The 17,969-nt window shown below is 43.0% G+C and overlaps 1 protein-coding gene across 1 annotated transcript in view; it reads right to left on the bottom strand.

Annotated features, from left to right (window-relative positions):
• Positions 1–14,043: 14,043 nt before the first annotated feature.
• Positions 14,044–17,969, bottom strand: part of igdcc4 (immunoglobulin superfamily, DCC subclass, member 4) — a gene marked incomplete at both ends in the record, with an annotated part of 50,865 nt that continues 46,939 nt past the window's right edge. The window contains 4 exon segments of the mRNA XM_079737200.1: positions 14,044–14,556; positions 15,023–15,151; positions 15,800–16,034; positions 16,555–16,657. Coding sequence (XP_079593326.1) covers positions 14,044–14,556; positions 15,023–15,151; positions 15,800–16,034; positions 16,555–16,657 — 980 coding nt within the window.

The raw sequence follows: 17,969 nt of genomic DNA, 5'->3' as shown, positions 1-17,969 counted from the left end.
CGATGAGAGGGCTCCAGTCAAGGGCGTAGGAACCGGGGGGGATGGATGGGACGTGTCCCCTCCAATTTTCGAGACAGGCGCATTTGTCCCACCCAAAAGTTATACCGCAAAATATTTGATTTTTAAATATTTTACTCACTTGCTTTTATTTTGAAAGCGCAACACTGCGTCTTGTCACCGGCCCCATGAATGGTGTTGTATGGAGCCTTTAAGGCAGCGCACAGGGTTGGGGGCGGTTGGGGGTTAAGGCTTTCAGGCTGGAAACGCCTTCGTATCGCTGCCTAGAAGGCTAAGTTGGGGGCATAACACACCTTTGTCCCCTCAACGGCTCAGACTGTTTGAGATACAGGTGTCTGCAGCTAGCGACAGGTTAGAGCCGTTAAGATGAAAATACAGCAGCAGCGCAGTTTAAATGATTTCTTTCTCCAGGCGAAGAAAAGAAAGGAAATGTGAGTTGGTCATAATTTTATCCAGGAGGATAATTATATTTTCAGACTAACGTTAGAGTTGTTGATGTTAAGCTGATGTTGTGATTCAACATCTAACTACTACACTCTTGCTAAGTAAAAGTTGTTATTATGAACGTTACTAGCCAACGTTTGCTGGCAAAAATGTGGTGGACTTTACAGTAAAGTAATGGACAAAAAGCGATTCCATTTAAGATGACTGTAAAAATAACATTATTTTTCTATTAACTTAACCCATGTCACCTGAAAACTAGTAACGTCACACATCTCCCACATCTAGAAAGGAGTAAGTCTGGCTGTATGTTTTTCCCTTGTTCTTGACAATCCCATCAGTATTTTTCTATGCCTTATTAATCTCCACTGCTTTGATATTAGAGATCAGATGAAGTCCAGCTCGACACTAACAGTGAGGGTGATGCAGTGAAAGCCAGCACTGCAGAGTTGCAGGTAGGTGCTACAGTATAGATTGAGGTGATGTTAGGTTGTTGATCATGAGAGGAAGGTTTTAACATGATAAGAAGTGAACACAGTTGAATTTAAACATTAAAATTACAAACATGATTTTAATATTCCACTAGCTTTACCATCAGTATTTTTCTATACCTTATTCACCTAACCTTAAAGGGTTAGGGTTAGGGTGCTTGTAGTAACTGCAGTCTTGTTGCATTGTGTGACATTGTGACTGTTTTCCTGTTAGGGTGTTCAGAGCAGGGACAGACAGCTGAGAGACACTGAAGTCAGGGCAGAGAGGACAGAGTCATATCAGCCACATCCAAAATTCATTGAAACTCAAGTTCTGTCTAACAGAACTCTCTCCTTCCAAGAGCGGTGGTACAAGGACTTTCCCTGGCTACATTATGATGCAGTACAGAAGGGGGTTTTGTGTTTTTATTGCACCAGGACAAACCCACACCATTTGCTGTAAAATCCGAGCCCGCCTTTATCACTTCTGGATTCAAAAATTGGAAGAAAGCTATTGAAAAATTCAAAGCACATGAAAGTAGTCATACACACCGTCACGCTGTCTCTGTGACTGCACAAGAAAATCACCCTGTAAATGCACAGTTGTCCAGTGCTTTGGCAAATACACAATCAGACAACAGGCACTGTCTGGGGAAAATCGTGAGTTTAATCAAATATTTGGCACGACATGGACAGGCCTTGAGAGGACATGAGGATGAAAACAGTAATTTGTATCAACTCTTGAAAGACAAGGCAGAGGATGATGTCCTTTAAGCCAAATGGTTGCAGAGGTCCCAGAAAGAGTACATCAGTCCACAGATCCAGAATAAAATTCTGTCTACAATGAGCAACAATATTGTAAGTGGAATAGCTGATACAATCAGAGATCTACCAGTTATTCAGTATGCAGTTATTATGGATGGAACACAAGACATTTCTGAGCAAGAACAAGAAAGTATTTGCCTGCGTTATGTTGACAATGACCTGAAGCCCCATGAAGAGTTCATCGGCATGTATTCTGTTACTGAAACAACAGAAGCCTTGCTGGAGTAGTTAAAGATGTGCTGCTGAGATTAAACTTACCAATGCATGGTTTACAAGGTCAAACTTATGACGGGGCAGCTAATATGGCTGGGAAGCATGCTGGTCCACAGGTACTGATAAAACAAGAGCAGCCACTAGCACTTTATGTTCACTGTGGAGCCCACTGTACTAATTTAATCACACAGAAAGCTTGCTTAGCCTCTGTTCTGATCAGAGACTCAATGGATTGGGTCAACCAGCTTGGAGTCCTTTTGTCTCATTCAGGGAAGTTTAAGGCGATCCATGCAGCAATAGCACATGCAGAGAACCCATCATGCACTGCAATAAAACCCCTGTGTCCCACGAGATGGACAGTACGGGGCAAAGCCATCACAGCTGTTCAGCTCACAGTATGGGTCAGTGCTGGCCAGCTTGCAGGAAAAGGCTTGTGGTGCCTCAAATACTACATCTACTGCTAATGGGCTGCTGGGGCAGTTTAGGAAAAGCACAACAGTTTTAGGTCTCATCCTTGCCTCACCAGTGATTTGTGAGCTTGAATGCCTGAACATCTCTTTTCAGAAGAGAACTGCAACCATTGCTGGCATGAGGGCTGCTGTTCAAGTTGTTAGGACCTCAATCAAGGCCAAAAGAAATGAGGCAAGTTCCAAAACTCTGTTTGAAGAGGCGACGGCTGTGGTTCAGCAACACCTAAATGAACATTTAGGTGTTAATGGGCTTAACACCTAAAGAGGTGTTTAGCCCATTACCACTCCACAGACCAGACCGCCCCCCAAAACGCTTCATTGAAGAAGCTGAGGCACATCAGCCTAAAAGTGCCAAGGACTACTACTTCTTTAAAGTCCTGGATATTGTAGATGCAAAGCTCAGTGAGCTATTTAAACAGGACGACTTGTTGACTTTGCAAAAGTTGGAAGAGACACTTCTGAGTGGAGAGATTGATGCTGCAGTCATTGAGAAATACCCAGAGTTGAACTGAGAGTCACTTTCAGTGCAGCTTTCTATGTTTCGCCTGAACTACTCATTTAGCAACAGTGCAGAGGCTGCAGGGATAATTCGTGGATTGCCTGTAGAGGTACGTAGACTAGTGGAAAACCTGGTCAGGTTGCTTCTGGTAGTCCCTATTTCATCCTGTGAGGCATAGAGAAGTTTTAGTGTCCTCCGCAGGCTCAAAACCTGTCTCCGGTCCACAATGTCTCAAAACAGACTCAACCATGTTGCTGTCTGTCATGTCAATCAGGATAGACTTGACTTACTGGACAATAAGTCAATTTGCAAGCAATTCGTGGCTGCAAATGACAGGAGGAGAAAACATTTTGGCTCTTTTGCCTATGCCAGTGTTTTTCAACCTTTTGTGTGCCACGGCACGTTTGAAACTGTTGGATAACACTACAGTGCTATCTAGCTTTTATTTGTATCAAAACTACACAGTAATTGATATTTATCAGTTCATTACATCCATTCTAAAGTCTTTTTCGTTTACCTTTACCTTCACCCACCAATTAGTTAGTGGAAATATGGAAGAATATCACACACTCGAGAGTAAAAAGAAGTTGGTGAATATGTTAAAATTCTTGATGCTGTTTTTCCCTTTAACCTTAACCTTTGCCTGTGTCTGTTCATTGAGACGTAAGATACAACTAAGAAAAGAAAAGGTATTCAGAAAATACAAATTCAAATTTAGATCAATATTCTTCCCATGTTATTTATCAGTCTACACAACTGTATGATAAGGCCTGCAATTAAAGAATTGATTTGATATGTATCAGTTCAATTCAAAATGTGTTTTCCTTTACAAATGTATCTTTTTAGAAGAATAAAATACATTTGTGAATGTTTTGCAGTGTAGTTCATTTATGACATAGTTCTGTTCGAACCATTAATGGATCTGTCAGGTTTCTGATATGTGTCCCCTCCAATGTTAAACTCGTTCCTACGCCCCTGGCTCCAGTGGTTGGTTTTGATGGCATCGAGAGACCTTATGGTGGTAGGAATAATGATTAAGCTAGCTAGTCATGATGGTGTTAGGTTGTCCCATGTTCCCCTAGTCGTGTATTGGCGAAGATATATCAACACAAAATGGACATTTGGAAAACATTTACAACTTAAACATTCCTTGGTTAAATGTAAAGGGATGGGGCATGATGATTTAGGATTTCCTTCTTTGTGTCTTTCTGCCTGTATGTATGAGTGTGTCTATACAGAGCCGGCTCTGGCCGTTTCGGCGCCCTAGGCGACTCGACATCAACTTGAGCCCTGGACAGGTCTTCCGAGCAGGGGGGGGGATATATATATATATATATATATATATATATACACATGTTGATTTATTTTCATATATACAATTGAATTATACCTTCAGCTTATGAAATGCAAATGGCCAATGGGCTTCATATATTTTAATAATAACACATTATTCATTGATTCTGTGGCTGACTTTTAATGATCCCAAACGACACTATGGATCATAGTTCATCAATTATGTAATGATTTGCCTGCAGCCTCATGCACACAGCACACGGCTAGCAGATAGCGGATTGCAACCCAGGACACAGCACGCAGTATGTCGGGTCAGGGGTGTATGCTGTAAGGGCAGCTGGCCGGTCGCCAGTGGACCACTCTAACCTGGCTCTTATTGGCACACAGCATGGGAACTCTGACACACATACACGCATATACACACACACACACACACACACACACACACACACACACTCAAAGACACACACATACAAACACTCAAAGACACACACCCACACAATCAAAGACACACAGACACAAACACACACACGCACACACACACACACACACTCAGTTACAGACGCACGCTCACACACTTGAACTCAATGCTGTGTAATACATTCCCAATGGTGGACTCTGGTTTATGGGTGGATCAACTCATTACTGGCCCTAATGTAAAGCCAACGAACAGGAAGTGACTAATGTGTCATCTCGAGCAGTGGAAACCAAAGCAACAGTAAACCAAATCATTCAACGTTTGGACAGTAGAGAACGTGGCATACCGGTAGCATTAAAAGAAAATCCAACAATGGTGGAAAATAAATGCAATACCCAGAGACACATTTCAATGTCCAGCTGTCATCTCAGCCCCTGCTTCTGGTCCGGCCCATGTCTAAATGTGACCCCAGCACGGCGCCTCTGTTGTAGGCTGTTAGCAGCAGAGAAACAGGTTGGACCCTGGGAAGGTTGAGGTGGAGCACTACCCTGAGCTATCGTTACATCCCCAGCTCAGCTCTTCTGCTCCTTTAGGAAGTGTTGTGAGAGAGCTTACTGGGAAAATAAAAAACAAAAGTGTCAAGATTTCCTACCTGTGACAACCTTGGATAATGCAGCAGATGACTTCACCTGGACTCAGCATAGCCTCCTCCCTTAGCCCGCACCATCCCTTCTCCTCCCTTACTCTCCTAAAAACAACCCTCCTACGTCCTGGCACTTAATGTATACACGTATTTTATGTTGAAAATAGTACTTCATAAATGTAGTACTTAAAAGGATCGTGTAGCTTCTTACCCTAGCTATCTTTGCCATTTACGGGGAATGGGTTAACCTAACGAAGTGTTTGGCACTTGTTTTAATATAACATGTACATCCTTGCTTTACCGACAGCGATATATTGTTGTCTCTTTTACTTCAGACAAATGAACATTTAAGTAGGTTGCTTTGGATATAATGTGTCTGCTAACTGCCCTAAAATGGAGGATTTGATTTATAATGTTCATTCATCTCTGCTGATCTCCTCAGACCCACCCGGTCCATAGACAACCCCCCCTCTGTTCGGCGGTCTCGAATCAGTAGCGCGATGGTTTGATTGGTATGCTTTAGCTGACTGTAGGGTTGACATTGACAGAATGTCAGACGGGGAAGTTCCATTGTTTCCAGGGATAATTTCCATGCTCACATACGCAGAGAAAGGAAACAATGCAAAGACACACACACACACACACACTATTTTCTGCCGTTCATTGTTTTTTAATTTGTTTGCCATTGAGTTTGTCTTGTTGTGGAATTGTGTCTTAATTCAATATTTATATGCTGAATGGTTGTGTTATTCTATTGCTTTATTTTATTATTTTATTCATCCACCTGTTAATTAATTCATCGGCTCGCCTGTTTATTCACGGTTTTATTCAGCGGTGCTCGGGCGACCGTGACACGAGATGACAAGAGAGACATCATAAAAGGCTGAATGAAATGTAAGGTGACGTCCTACATTCCTATCCATTATGATTTCAGAACATTAATAACATGAAGCTGAGGTGACGTCCGACATGCCCTTCCATTATGATGTCAGAACACGGGCCTTCCCCACTCGGTTTCCCATGTCCCCCCCAAGGACAAAGTTTACGAGGGACATAAAAAGATGGCGGACCGAGATCAAATAATGTTTCTGGTAAAGGGCTTTTAGTGTACAAGGGGAAGTTTTGGAAAGTTTTATTGTGGAGCAACTCAAGATCAGGGTCCAAATAGTGTTTTGAATTGTTTATTTGGGTGGTTGCAGAGAAACTGTTCAGCAATCTTACAATAGGAATAAATTGAAAGGTGGAGAGTCCATAGGAGGTAGGTAGGGGGATCTCCAAGATAGAGGTCAGATGTCAGATGAACCAACGCCATGTAGCTATAGCCATAGTGCTGCTGTGTAGAACATAATTGCTATCATGCCCGCCAATTCATTCCTTTAATGCTAAGGGTAAAGTGGGCAAGTATGCATGATTGAGTTAGTACGGTGGCGTGCTAGTATATAAACGTGCTAGCGTGTTAGCATTAGCATGTTAGCGTGATAATATTAATTCATGATACTAGTTAGTATCATAGCATCCTGAATGATTGTGTTATTCTAATGTTTTATTTTATTATTTATCCACCTGTTCATTAATTCATGGGCTAGCCTGTTTATTCACGGTTATATTCAGCAGTAACTGACACGCTAACATGCTAGCAAGTTGATGTGCTTCATAAATCCATGCCGTCGACATTATAAAAAGTAAGCAAAGCGATTCCATATGGTTTTAGGTCCTCAGGCTCAATGTAAACTTTCTAAACATGTCAGTTCAAATAACGTCAAATTATAACATAATCGGGAAGGAGGATATCCAAAGATTGTTAAGCTCACTGAAGGTTGGATGCCTTATAAATCCACACAGGGAAGGAGGGACCTCTTCTTCTGACATCTTCCTGACATTCTGTGCTTACAAAGTGCCAATATTTACCTGGTCTGAGAATAACTTATGCATACTATTAAGGTTAGTGCATGTAAATCTGTCCCAGACGAAACCACACATTTTCAGAAAATGCACCCTCTAGCAAGTACTTTCTTTAATAAAGAATATCATTTTTTTTCACCGAAAATCTATTAATTGAGGCGAGGGCGAATACAACGGACACGACAACGTCATTGACATTGTCTTTATGCGTTCGGTAACCGGCATTGAGCGTTTTTTTTTATCGAATTGAAACCCATGTATTCAGGGGCACAGCACTGGAAGGATATGACAATGTCAAGCTCATAAACTACCGCCGTTGACATCACTGTGCGGTGCACGTTCGTTCTTCCATTTTTTTTCTTTAATCGGCCAAGAGACAGCGGAGCCACCTCCGGCCCCGTTTCATCAGACCCCGCCCCCCCCCCCCCCCCTGCGGTGCCACCTTGCGGGGCCAACCTGACCAGTATTTGGGGAGCACGGTAGGGAGGAAGGAGATGTGCAGGCTGGGTAACAGGAGCAGCTTTTCAGGCTTATTTCCCCACAGGCGCCAGATCTCTCCTCATTTACCCTCACCCACATCCCGGTCACCTGCAGTCGCTGAGCTTCACACGCCGGCATGTCGGATGAAGCAGGGAGCCGGGCGGTCCCAGATGAACCTCAGAGGGGCTACTCCTCTCCCTCTGGGTGGATCTATTAGATGGCAATTAATATCAACAGTTGCAATTGCATTTGATGAACATTTGTATCTATTGGTGTGGGTGTGTGTGTCTGTGTGTGTTTGTCTGTGTGTGCGTGTGTGTGTTTGTGTGTCTGTGTGTGTGTGTGTGTTTGTCTGTGTTTTGATGGATGTGTCTGCGCATGCTTGCCGAACACTGTATTTGTGTGTGTGTGTGTGTGTTGATGGATGTGTGTGTGTGTGTGGAGCCTATGTGTCTGTCTATGTTGTCGTGCATGGAAGGGGGCATTAAATGTGTATTGGCATGCTTGCCATGCACTGTTTGTGTGTGTGTGTGTGTGTGTGTCCCACAGGTCTGCTGTGGAGACTGCCACTCAGATGTCATAGTGAGGTACAGTTGAAGGCAGATAATGCGACCCCCCCTAGCTTTTGTCCAGATGGGATTGGCAGGAGAGGAGACGGTTGGCTCTCTGCCTCGAGTGTTTGTTGAAAAGAAACACACTGCCCTCTAAAGTCTAGTCTTACAATTACAGCTGTAGTACAACAATACTTCAGAGGAAAACTACTGTATGTTGGAACAGTGTGTGGTGACTGAAGTTCAGAGATTAACAATATGATTCATCCAGAGAACATCTGTGTATCTATGTTTAATACAAGGGTATAGGTTAATAAGATATATTGAGGAATATATTGCTTCGCAAGGATATTTGTGGAAAAAAATAGGAACCCTTATTATCTACACATTTGGTTTTAAAGGGAGAGCTTGCCAAACAAGGAGAGCGTTTTATTCTCATCAATTAAATCTAGCACCCACTCGTGCCTGAGATTAATGAGGTGTTTCCTTCTTTGTCCAGTTTGAGATGAACACTTCTTAAATTGAACGGCTTCATCCATGAATAGAATCAAACTTCTTCAGGCTACATAGCATATGAGGCAGATGTATTGTGTTGAGAAGGAAATGTTAGTCATTTTCTAACATCTAAGTATTTTTCCCTGCCACTTTTCAGTAGTAATAGCGAAGGCTATTTCATCTCATTTCATCTCGATAATGTTATATTGTGAACCTGCCAGGGGTAAAAAAAAACGCACGCACACACACACACACACACATCAATAGCAAGGTGCCCTGTTGGGCTTTTGAAGTCACACACACACCATTTTATTTATTTCCCTATTTTAATGACATGTAGAAAGGATAGGATATGAGATCAAAGTTAAATGCTGCACGGCACAGAAGGAAAACAAATCTGCTACGTTGGTTTCCAACAGTGTTTGATGTTTATTTACACAAGATATTCCCGAATTTCACAGAACTGTGATTTTTTTGGACTTCACATACACAGTTTTACACAGCAGAAATACTTGGTACAAACCCACAGCTGTTCCCTAGCCCATGCCATCTCTCCACATGTACGTTGGGTCCCCACTTTTGCCCAGCTCAGAATCCTTTCTCAAAATGTCCCCCATTAAACAAGAGAAAGAAAGAAATGGCACTCAGAATGTTTAAAACTTGTCCAAAGTTGTGTTCTGTGGCCCGAGTAGAAGTCGTCCGACGTGTTGCAGTCAGTGTGGAACCATGTATGTGTACGGTATATTGCGTCTTTACATAGATGAGGTCGGAAGTAGCCAAGCAGTCAAGGTTTCACTGCATGAGGCACAGATCAACACGTGTGTGCTCGAACAATTGGCGAGAACATCGTAGCATTGGAGACAGAAACCAAGAACGTATGGTGAATGTAGGTTACTGCAAAACCCCCAAGGGACATCAATATGGCCTCAGAAGAACATGGACTCATTCACACTCAACATGTTAAGAAAAAAGATGCACATTTTCAACATTGTTCACCAAATACACAAAGCTATTTTGAGATGCTCTGTAACTTGAGAAGATGATACCCCTGAGAAGAGCTATTGGTTAAGATGGTCGGCTGAACTGTGATTAAGACCTGTGTGTTTCATCTTTTCAAAATCTTTCTCCTGGCACACTTTTGGCATGCCCTTCATTGGGGTTGGATCATCAAGGGATTTCCACCAATTATGTATTGTGTAAATTAATTTATTATGTTTGTTTTTTTTCGAAATTTGTTGATTTTTTTATTGGCACACTATTTAATGTACAGTGTATTGCATGCTACTGACATGTTTCCTGTTGTCAGAAGAAAATAGCAAAATATATGAAACTAAGAAAATCACGTGCTGGCAGTGAGTTCTGACATTTCTCAATTCTTCAACAAAGACAACAACCAGAGCAACCCAGGCACTGCTCAGAAAACCTCTTCTCTTTACATTCATGATCATTTGAGTGGACGTCCTCTTGGCCCGTTTGCACTGTTACCCCAACACTGCTAAATTAGGCCTGATTAGTCGATGTATCCCGAAGAAAAGTGAACACAAGTGAGATTTTAGGAGTAGGCCTACACATACAAGGTATCATTGAACCAAGAGCTTGCAGAAGATCAAACCCAACCGTTCATACACTCTCACCCATTGTTCTAAAAAGATTTGTACCAAACTTTATCTACAGTTTTCAAACATGAGGTGTCCTTTTTAAATAAATAGAAATTACCTTTAATGAAAGAGCATTTTACAAATTCAATGGTCGAAGTCTTGTACGTTTTTCCTTCACTTATGGTTCCTTTCTGCCGTTAGAAATTAACTAAAACAATCAAACAAGAAAGAAAAGGAGATTACATTCAATAAAGAAAAACTGAGAAACAATTCTCCTATGAGGAGGGCCAGTCTCTCTTTTCCCTGTAGAGAAAATCACTCTTTACAGTGCATGTCTTTGATAAATTTGCTGTGTTAAACAAAGAAAATGTGCCTTTAAATCAATACCCATTTGATCACAAAACAATAAATAGTGATGCAAAATATCTTCTTTTGTATCGCAGGTTTACAGCACGACAATACAGTATCTGTCAGCAAAATCTCAATCTGATTTTTTATTTAGTATATTTTGTGGAACTGAGAGCCTACGATCAATAACAGTAAGACCGCGTATGTACCCAAATAGTGCATTTCCGAATATTCTTTTTATTTTGACTGATCCCCCTAAAACTTATATTCAGAGCCCTTTCCTTGAATAAGCCATCTTCTGGATGGACATAATTTGAACATTAATTTCAGAAAATAACAGTATAACCAAAGTGATCAAATGGGTCAGAGAAACTGGCAGGATACCCTCATGTATTATGTATCACTGACTCAAACTGCACATATTGCCAAAATGCACTTCCCAGTTTGTGACAGATAAAAGCAACAATTTGGCATATGCTTTTGTGACTTCCATTAAGCAGAAACAATAACATGAATTCGTCCTACTTCTAATTGTTTGACATTCACTTATGTCTCTATCAGCCCCCACAGACACCAACTGTTGATGTATTCCTTGTATAATTCCTGATGGTAAAATTGTAAAAAAGAGGTACAATAACAATCATGAATGCTGTTATAAAAAGTCTGAAAAACGATTTGGTTGGTATGAAAATAGGACTGAAGTAAAGAGATAGATAAAAGTGATGAACTATTTACATGTTTTTGTTTTGGTGACTGATGCAGCTGGTGAGATAGTCATCGCAAGGACATTAATGAACTTATGACCTGTATAAAATTCACAGACCACAAGGTGTGAAGTAGATCCATGTTTGAGTGAGGATGCATTCCCATATTGAACACATTTGAGCTTTACATTTATTGACTCTCAGAATTGTTTAGTCACTCTCAGAATTGTAAATCGTCCAGATTAGTCATAGTTAAAACCGTTAGTGATTGCATTAATTGTTTCTTTTCACGTTTAGGTAGACCCCTGAAGGATCAATTACAGGTTCAGTTCTAAGAATTTCATTTCAATAAAGTGATTTTTTTAGGTTAGGCTCAAGCCAACAGAAAAAGGATTTGTGGAGTTTTTAGATTTTAGAAGCGTTTACAATTTGCATATTTTATGATCTCTATCCCTGAATATTCAACCAACATTATTTTCTGAAGAAAAAGCGTTAGTCTTCTCTTCCAGATAACATACTTTGAAACATGTGCGCAGGGAAGCGTTAAAGCGATACTACGAATCAGGTAATGGAAAACATCAGCATATGTTAACATGGAACTCTGCTACCTGTGGGATATGTTGTCAGCAACTACATAACCATATTACAAGTTAACAACATCAACAATGGGTTGAGGTATTTGGTAACCCTAACCCTAACGTCCACCATTTTGTCTTCTTGGAAAAGAGTCCCTCTGTTTAATGTTTTTACTTTGTTGTTTTTCACAAATGAATTTGATCCGGTGACACAATTGTCTGCAACTCTTTGATATGAGCATATCGGGTCTTGAGAGTGCAGTGTCAAGCACAGGATGGGGGTTTGATTTGACAGGAAGAAGAAAAAACGTAATATGCTGCCACTCAACCTCAAAAAAGTGTTTCTGGGAAAAGGCTTTGAAATCAGACAGGGCTGAGAAGTAGATTTAAAAACAAAGGTGCTAGTCGCAAAAACACGAAGAACCACAAAGAATACTGTTGTCTCCAGAAATGAGGTAGTAGTGTTGATTGACAGTAGGAATGCACTAACACCCCTTCTAACCTGGTGACAACTAATCCACTATTTCACCTAAATTGTCTACAACTAATCGGATTGGGTTTTGTGACATTTTGTGACATATTCACCTTCTTACGAGATCTTGAATTAAGTTACGGCCAATTTGTTTGTTTGGTAGAAAACGTTCTTGCTCCAGAATTAAATAAACATTTAATCGTACATAAGGATTATGTTTGAGTGCTTATGTCAATACTTGATGTGGATAACCATGTGTTTGGATATACTGTAAGTCTGTGCGAATGCCGTTGAAATGAATTCAAGGTCAGCATCACTCTTTCTTCTTTAAATCAGAAAGCATTGGGGGTATTGGTGCATTCCTAGTAAGAAACCAGTTTACCTGGAGAATGTTACACCAGTGGTTCACTGAACTCCGTCACGCTCTTTGCGACCTCACACACATACAATATGTGTGTGAGGTCAAGTACTCTCCAAATGACGTATGTACACATCCGTCATTTGCCAAACACAAACCCAGCTCTTATTTTTTCCCCCAAAGGATACTTAAGTCATTCTTTGTCAAAACTCACATTGAACACGGAACACGAGAATCACTGAATGTTAGGATGACGAAATTGAAGGATTATCCTTCTCCAAACTCGAGACGTGGGATTTCTTGTAGCATCTGCATCGATGCCTCTTTCAATTTGCAAATACTTGTATTTGTTTTGCTAACACAGACAGGTTTTCCCTACTGGTATGGACTATATTCATATAAATACACAGAGGATAGAAACGGGCCTTGAACAATTAGGCACCTGAGACGCCCGTGCTCCGAAATGTTTATTTGCTTGTGTGTGTTTGTGTGTGTGTGTGCGTGCATGCGTGTGTCTATATTTAGATACACATTTGCAAACACAGCTCCGCTACCATGAACATTACATTCCACATTTGTGTGTGTGTTAGTGTGCGTCTGCATGTGTGTGTGTGGTTTTGTGTGTGTGTGTGTGTGCGTGCGTGTGTGTGTGGGTGTGTTGCCGGCTTCCATTAGTGAACCCTGAGACAGCAGGTAGCTTGAGAGAGGAACATGGGCTTTCTGCAATCTGAGATTGTGTACAAACATGGCTAGACAGAGTCCTGGGGCCCACAGCAGCGTCACACTGGCCAGGGACACCAGTCAACATCATCCCCCCCCCCCATACACAACACAAGCCTGTGGGAGTCGGACTCACACTCCACCAGCGTTATTGAACCATAAGTGTGAGAGAGAGGGCACAGTTCAAATCAATCTGCTTCAAATTGTTTTAGTTTTCGTCTTCTTTTCTTCTGTAGGCAGAAAAAATGCCTGGAAAAAAGTGAACTCTCGCTATGCAAGACAATGCAGACCCATGTACCTTAGGGCTGATTATATATAATATGTACCATATATACACACGTATGAAACCATGGGTCCAAAGCACATATAAAAAAACCTATCAAGAAGAGACAAGAAAATCTGAATAAAGATGTGCATAAAAATAATCCTTGGGCTCTTCTCGGTGTGGATGAAAAAAGAAGGGGTCTCAGTCTAATGTGTGCTTGTGTGTGTGTGTGTGTGTGTGTGTGTGTGTGTGTCTGTAAGTGGTTTGTCAGTCTCCCTACACAGGCTATGGGCCCAGGTGGCTGTGTTCTGTCGAGGTAGAGTGGACGAAAGGGGCGGGGCAGGGGGCCAGCCCGGCGGGGAGGCCCTTGGTCAGGGCTGGGGACCGGTGTCTATGGGCCCCGTTCTCCAGGGGCTCCAGCTTCACCGCTGGCGGCGGCTGCGGCGGGGGGGTCCGGGGGAAGTGGAAGCCGTTGGTCAACCCCTCCCCCTGGTGCAGCTGCGTGTCCGCGTGGGAGGAGCCCGTTTCCGCCTCCCCGTTGTGATTGGCCACCGACGCATCCAGGGAGGGCGGGGAAAGGCATTCGGCCAATGAATGGGCGAGGGGAGCGTCCTCTTCCCCGGTATGAGGAGGAGGCTGGCCTAGGGGAGAGTACTCCTCCTCCTCCTGCTCCTCCTCCTCCTCGCCCCTGGCCTGCCTCCTCTTCTCCTTGTCAGGGTCGTCCAGCTCCAGGTGGACGATGACCTGGGCCTCCACGGTGTTGCTGCAGACGGCCGCGCTGAGAGGGTCCTCCGCCGCCTGGGAACGCACAACACAGCACAACTCAACACAACACAACCTTATTTCCCGAGGGGACTGTGCACGCACACACACACACACACGGCCAGTAAGGTGAAGTGCAAACCGTGTGTGCAGAAAAGAAACCCTACAAACAGCAACCTCACAAACAACCTATAAGTGACTCATCACATGCACCCAGTGTACATGTGAGCGTACATAACACGTATATATACCCACTCAACATGTGATACATAACACATATATATACACCAATTGTACATGTGATGAATAACTGATACATGGCTAAAATACCCAAGCTTGACCGCGTCACATCACCAGAATACCAAAGACCATCACATGGCTAGAATACCCAAGCCAATCCGATGGCTAGAATACACAAGCCAATCAGATTGCTAAGAATACACAAGCCAATCACACAATCGCTACAAACCACGTTCACACGCAACGCAGCAGATTGAGTTACCTTGTTATTTTCATCGGGTAATATTTTGAGAGCTCCGTTTATAAGTATGGGAGAGTCTTCTGCCATGGTCTCTCTGTATCTGGTGATTCTGTTAGCCCAATTACGACTCACAGAGCCGTTCCATGTGACCTGCAGTTGAGAGCAGAAACCATTTGACGCTGTCAGTTGGTGATGGGTCCTTATGATTGGCTGAAATTGTACCAGGCGATGTCCTTTCTATTACAACGGCTGCTAGGTGACAAGGGATAACCTGGTCATAATGGTGGCACACTCTTCATTTTGAGGTTTTCCAACACTTGGTTACATTTATATACTCTCTCTATTGCTGTATGTTTGCACACATATTGTCTACATCATATATATATATATATATATATATATATACATATTGTCTTCTTTCTTTATATTTGTACTTCTTAGCTTGTGCTTCCATTAAATATGTTAGCATTAGCGGAGTCTGCCACAGACTGAATTTTTCACTACAAATATATTATACGAGCATGTTACTAAAGTCTTGTTAATGGTGTTCATGACTTTCTTTTGAGATAAGTTAAGATAATATAAGAGGATTCTTCATAAATCCTCAGATGGGAAATCCGGCTGTCCTTCAGAATGCACGGGACAGATAAAGGGTACAACAACCAACAGAACAGACCAAGGTCATGCCTTTTATGATGACTCGTCCACTACTATTATTAACACTGTGAAAATAGAAACGCAGACAGAAAACCCTGGTGCAAAGTGCTCATTAACCGCGACCCCCCGCTGCTCTCTGACCTTGGCCTCAGACGCAGGGTGGCCCCCGGCCCCCCCGGGGTCCAGCCCGGCCAACAGCCCCTGCTCCTCCGGGGCCCCTTCCAGAGGGCCCCCCGCCCCCTGGTGGCCGCTCAGGGGCATCAGGGTCTCCAGCTCGTGGGAGTCAGTGCACTCTGGCTCGGTGGCGGGGGGCGATCGCCCGGCCCTCCTGCAGCGAGGGGACGCGGCCGTGGAGCCTAGCCCCCCCGACGCCTCTCTGTGGGGGGGGGGTGGGAGGAGACAGACGAGAGAACCTCAACACCTTACACGAGATTACAGAACAGGGTGCTTTGTTTTTAATGTTTGTAACTGCTGGCTAAGGCTGCTCGATTATGAAAAACAAAAAGAAATCATAATCACGATTATTTTGGTCGACGTTGAAATCACGGTTATTCAAACAATTATTTTTGAATTTGAAAACATGATGCATTTTTTTCAGCACTTCTCTAAAAAAAAACCTTTGTAACTGAGAACTTTGAAATCCCCCCTTAAGAAAATACACAAAATGTTCAAATAGAAAATGTTCAGATCGAAAATAATGTAAAAATATTCATCCGGCTGTTCATCTAGCTGTTCAAAAATCAAATTTTGATTAATCACACAGCCCTACGGCTGCCATTTTTTAGCACTTTGTTTAACACCATGTCGCAGGTAACACAACGCTTTAGATGATAAGAATCATGCAGAAGAGCCACTGGACAGTGCAGTGTTAGACGTGTGTCCGTGGTGAACCATACCGGGTCTTGCTGTTGCGGAAGCTGAAACACATGCAGAGTAGGACACACAGCAGCCCCAGACACACTCCCACGATGATGCCCGTCACCGCGTGGACGTCCAGCTCTGTCCCACCACAGCACAGGATGGACAACATGTTGAACAACATTAACAACAACATAACATTAACAACATGGCTAACATGGCTTGTGTTGTCACAGGGTAACATTAACAACATGGCTAACATTGCTTGTGTTGTCACAGGGTAACATTAACAACATGGCTCGTGTTGTCACAGGGTAACATTAACAACATGGCTAACATGGCTCGTGTTGTCACAGGGTAACATTAACAACATGGCTAACATGGCTCGTGTTGTCACAGGGTAACATTAAAAACATGGCCAACATGGCTTGTGTTGTCACAGGGTAACATTAACAACATGGCGTCTTTTTACAGGAAAACATGATAAACAAGGCTTCCTGTTGTCACAGGGTAACATGAATAACATGGCTTTATGTCATATCACAAATAAGTCCTTTTATTGATTATAACGTTCTATGAACACTTGCTGTTTGCCATGTCATGGTTAATGAAGATAATTTAGTTTGCAGTTTAACAATTGTAAACTATTCTGGGCTAGAACCGGTATCAACAACAGAATAGAAGTAAGATATTCCACCACTAACACTACTCATCATCATCATTCATAACCATCAACACACTGCCATTATTACACACAGATCATCCATTTTCTGTCCTCCACGCATTCATAAAATCATCCAGCAGCAACAAAATACAGTGAAGCAACCGCGGAACTCTCAGTCATCTCCTCCAGTGATGTTAATCCGTCACGGCAGCTCCGTTGACTGCAGGCTCGCTGCACAGAGAGAGTAGAGGCACCAGATGCTCCGGCCCACCCACTGGCTGCCTCTGTCGGGTTCTGTCTGGCTTAATCCAGGCTACACCATCAGATCTCATAAACGGGCCTCCGCTAAGACTGCTCACCTACGCCGCCCGGACTCCACTAGGGACCCCAGACCCTATGGCCATGACTCCCCTAGGACTTCACACCTACCCCCCCGGACAATATCTTCAAAGAGCCTAGTGTAACACTAGTTTGTGTGTACAGACTGTACCCTAGAGTACTGGTCCAGTCAGGTCCCATGTTGAGCAAGTTCACTAGCTGTGTGTGCGTGTGTGTACGTGTGTGCGTTTGTGTGTGTGTGTGACCAAATGAGCGCAATCATCAGGCCAACGTAGCAAAGCTAAGCTTACCCACATTACCGGAGTGAAACCTTCGTCACGAAGGCTACGACACAGAAGAGCGACTACACTGAGCAGAGGATGAAGCGGGCGGGCAAGGCCTCCGTCCTACAGGGGCTCCAGCAGGTGAGAGAGAGGGGTTCATAGGCTGCAGCCATACTTAGCAGCCGCC

Source organism: Pollachius pollachius (genome assembly GCF_949987615.1).
Source record: "Pollachius pollachius genome assembly, chromosome: 5".
Lineage (NCBI taxonomy): Eukaryota > Metazoa > Chordata > Actinopteri > Gadiformes > Gadidae > Pollachius > Pollachius pollachius.
This window is presented reverse-complemented; position numbering and strand designations above follow the sequence as displayed.